General features: G+C 52.3%; 2 protein-coding genes across 2 annotated transcripts in view; both read left to right on the top strand.

Moving 5' to 3' along the window:
• VDBG_05509 (conserved hypothetical protein) overlaps positions 1-411 on the top strand; it is a gene marked incomplete at both ends in the record, with an annotated part of 1,587 nt that extends 1,176 nt beyond the window's left edge. Inside the window, one exon of the mRNA XM_003004350.1 lies at positions 144-411. Coding sequence (XP_003004396.1) covers positions 144-411 — 268 coding nt within the window. The remainder of the gene's footprint in view (positions 1-143) is intronic.
• Positions 412-2,988: 2,577 nt separating this feature from the next.
• VDBG_05508 (predicted protein) lies at positions 2,989-3,714 on the top strand (the record flags this gene model as incomplete). Its single annotated transcript, XM_003004349.1, has 2 exons — positions 2,989-3,496; positions 3,551-3,714. The coding sequence occupies 2 exons, from the start codon at positions 2,989-2,991 to the stop codon at positions 3,712-3,714; spliced, it is 672 nt and encodes a 223-aa protein (XP_003004395.1).
• Positions 3,715-4,047: the final 333 nt, after the last annotated feature.

Genomic DNA, 4,047 nt, shown 5'->3' with positions numbered 1-4,047 from the left:
GGGCCCCCCCGGGTTCCGGTCCTAAATCGGGTTTGCCCTTCCTACTTGCAACTCATCCCCCCACCCCCGGGGGGCTGGTTCCTGGGGCGGCCGCCGACCCTGCCCGGGGAGCCGTCCGCGCCATGCGGCGAGGGTCGGCCCAGGGCCCCCGCCGCCGGCCATCAAAGGCCTCGAAGCGGCCCGCAACTACACCCGTCGGTCCCGCCCTGCGAGGTCCTCTACTTCTCGACGGGTACCGGTCGTGATTTCCACCACGGCGCCGCCGATGCGAGCCACTCGTGGACGCTGGAGCTGCCGCCAGCGAACGCTCGTGATGGCGGTTTCATTCTGCCCCCTGCGCAGATCTGGCCTACTGTCAAAGAGCAGTGGGCTGGGCAGCTCTACCTGCTGAACGAGGTCCGCAAGGACTGAGAGAAAATCCTGATGGATGAGATGGGTCGTTTTCCATCCCGAAGTAAGATTTGCCGGCGGCTCTTGTCATAGCACAAACAGGGTCGATCTGTGTGAGAAAGCTCGACATGAGTTCTGCAGATATTCTGATCATGATGACAAACATTTTGGTTTACTTTAGGCTTCAGATCACATGATGAGGAACGCTTTATGACTATTTTATACAGCCTGTGAAGGGCTGCAGTTTGGGTTGACAGCTTAGATTTAGGTTTCATGCTAGATCGTGCACTGCATTCGTACCTGTCTGGTTTTCTGGTTTCTGCGCGGAGTGGGCGGCTTTGTGTAGCAAGTATGGCATGGCCCATCTTGTTCAGGTTATCCGAGACGGAGCGAAGACTGATAGGTTGTTGTATTGCATGTTATGTGAAGTCGTTGAGGCATGTAAATCGTTGTAAAGATCCACCTCGGCGAACAAAGTTGATCGAAAACTAATACAGTGTTATATTACGAGGGGCAGAGAATATACGTGAAGTGCTCTTATATGAATACGTAGAAGGCTCATACGATGCCCGTATTACCGTCCGGCCGCAGAGGGGCTCAGTGGCAGCACTCTCACACGGCCGCAAGCCTAACTACTCGGAGCAATCCAATTGCATCAAAAGAGTATGTTTTGAATCAAGAAGTCCGGAATCAACTTACGGTTACTTTTGAGGAAAAGCTTGGGATATGACGCCTAGGAGCAAAAGGGTTGGTTCAAGGCTGTGTTATCAATCGAAGACATCGCGTCAGATCAATCAGTACCCGCCGCGTCACCACGACCATCATAATCCACCGGCGCAAGCCAATCCATCACATACGACCATACCTATTGGAAAACTCGGGATCCCGTCCGCTCTCCCAGCGATAAACCAATAAGGGCCGGACTAGTAGTTGGGTGGGTGACCACCAGCGAATCCCCGGTGTTGTATGTTTTGCATTTTGCAAGTGGCTCGCAGACTTGGAAGGTGGGTAAGGGCTTCTTCCGCTGCTCCACATTCACTTGGAACTCAGATGTATGGGTAGGTTCATAGTCACTGACAACAGTCGTTCAGTTTTGCAGTCTCCCGAATGTGGCAAGAAGTGATGGCGTGGTGGCATTGTCTACGTACTCTGTAGGCCAAGCAGCCACAGCTGGAAGGGCTAATGATGATTTTCATGTGTTGGCGAGGAGCGTGGTGTAAACATCGTGATCGTAAACATTGGCTAAAAAGTTATCATCATCTCGCTTGAAGCATGAACAGTAGCGTAAGTAACCACCATGCATAATTATCCGAGCCGATGGACGTCTGCATATGTCTCTGCCACTTCCAGCTATACGAGTAGCGTGATCCAGGAAGTTTCGCCAAGGCAGCAGGCTCTGCCTGTCCCGTTCATCAAGAGAGCAGTGGATCTCAAATATTTTGATTCGTCACGTACTGTTTCCTTAACAAGGTGCTGAAAATATGTGAAAAGTTCTTATGTATTGCCGATTGTTGAGCCGTGGTATTCCTATGCATCGCCGTTCTCTTGATCAGCTAGGATCAGCCACTATAGTGATGAGATGCGTTGCCATGTCAGATTTCAAGATGGCGCCCACACCGCCACCGTCATTGTCATCGTCTCTGCCGCCGACATTAGTAAAGCTGGAGGGCGCTTGCTCATGATGACGAATTTAGGCCTCCACAAAGATCTGACGCACCGCCGGCTCGGCTTTCACGACGTTCCAGATGTACCAACCTCAAGGAAGGAAGGCATCTGTGGACCTCTTCCTATCTATTCTGCAGTGAGTTATCATTGATGTTTCTTCCGTATCTTGATTTTTACCTGATGGGACAGTAGCGTGGACAATCATGAATCTATATTCTGTCTAGGTTCACAACACAGTAGAGTCTCAGGTGTATATAAGGATTGAAAGCAGAGGTCACGCTCATGAACCTACACTGAATCGTACAAACTGATATATCGAGCTTTACAGACACTGTCACCTCAAGTTGTTGATTGCTCTGGAATGTTGCCCCGCTTGGAAAGCCCCAGCGCAACCCCAGTGGGATCGGGCCGGTGGCTGCAAAGCCCAGCCCTGCTGTCGGTCGGGAATGGAAGGGCTAGTGTCCGTTGACGTGTTGACAGACAACTGTCTCGGCTGTTGGTCTTGATATCTCGTCGTTGCCCCAGATCGTCTGGCTCTGCGCCGCAGAACCGACAGGGGATGCCACTGCCTGCCATGTCCCCCTGAGAAGAGCTTCGATCGATGTCATTCTCATGCGACAATGATTCACCCATAATCGGCAAAGATCTCGCTGAACGCACGGCGACGGTTCATCGGGGCGGAATGTGATTACGAACTTGCGTGCCCGGATATGCCTGGCCTTCCTGTCAGACCGGTTTCTGAGAGGTCATCGGACGCCTTTCGATTGACTTTATGCAAGAGACAAGCCAAGAGCAGAATCTCAACTTTGGAGATATAAAGAGCGCCCTGCGTTCAGCATCCAGTGTGACTGCCATATCAGTTTAACCCAACCACACTGCAATACTCAACGTTTCCAACCGATTCAACCAAATCAACCCCAAAATATTTTCACCATGAAGGCCTGTGTCATCGCTACTCTCGTTGGTGCCGCCATGTCGGCCCCCGCCATGCGGACCTCTATGGACATGAAGCCCGCAGCGCCTATGATGGAGATGGCTAACAGTCAGCCTATGGACATGGACATGGGTTCCTCCACACCCGCCATGAGGAACACCATGAACATGAAGGACACTGCGCCATCAATGGGCATGGCTAAGCGTGAGCGCATGGAGATGGGCAACATGGCTGCGACCATGAAGAAGACTAAGGGCATGAAGATGGGTACCATGGCCCCGGCCATGAAGAACGGCATGACCACGAGGTCTACTATAGACATGGACATGGCCAACCGCAACTCCGCGACCAAGGACATGGAAAAGAACAAGGATGTGGACGCTATCGTCGCGGCCATGCTGATGGAAATGGCCCACCGACGTCCCGTGGCGGGCATGGTCCGCCGCCAATCTGAAGAGGCATTCCAGGCAGTTGTGGACGAGTGCAAGACGAAGCTGGCGATCGGTGGTGAGTTCCTCATCTGGCAAAAGACCCATTCTGCTTTTCTGACATCGAACTTAGAAATCACCTCGCTCGACGTCTGCGTTCTCGACACCCTCGGCATCAACCGCCGCCAGGTCACCGGCGAGGAGGAGCAGTTGGCACAGATCACTCAGGAGTGCACCGACAAGACACCCAACGGTAAATCAATTCGAATCCTGGCTGCCGATTCTTCCAAGTACTGACGATTCCCGTGCCACAGATCAGGCTGCCATCTACGAGTGTGTGCTGCAGGCCGTCCAGGGCCTGGTCTCCACTGCTACCGGCCACTAAACTCCCCTTTCCCTCGAGTTGGCATAGCCAAGATATTGCGACGTTGATGATGTAACATTCGTTTTGAGGGATCACGAAGTATGTTTGCACTTGGATGGGTATCTACTGTAGTTTCAAAGCAAGTCGGCTATGAATGCATTTCTGTTGGCTACAGAGCCCACAAGCCTATGTTTGATGGTCTGATCATCAGTGATCTGTGGGGTCTAACCCCACCAAAGTAGATGGTCCTTGTTTTTCCAAGGTAA

The sequence above is a fragment of the Verticillium alfalfae genome, genomic scaffold, assembly GCF_000150825.1.
Source record: "Verticillium alfalfae VaMs.102 supercont1.6 genomic scaffold, whole genome shotgun sequence".
Classification (NCBI taxonomy): domain Eukaryota; kingdom Fungi; phylum Ascomycota; class Sordariomycetes; order Glomerellales; family Plectosphaerellaceae; genus Verticillium; species Verticillium alfalfae.
Note: the sequence above shows the minus strand (reverse complement) of the source record. Positions and strands in the feature narration are given on the sequence as shown.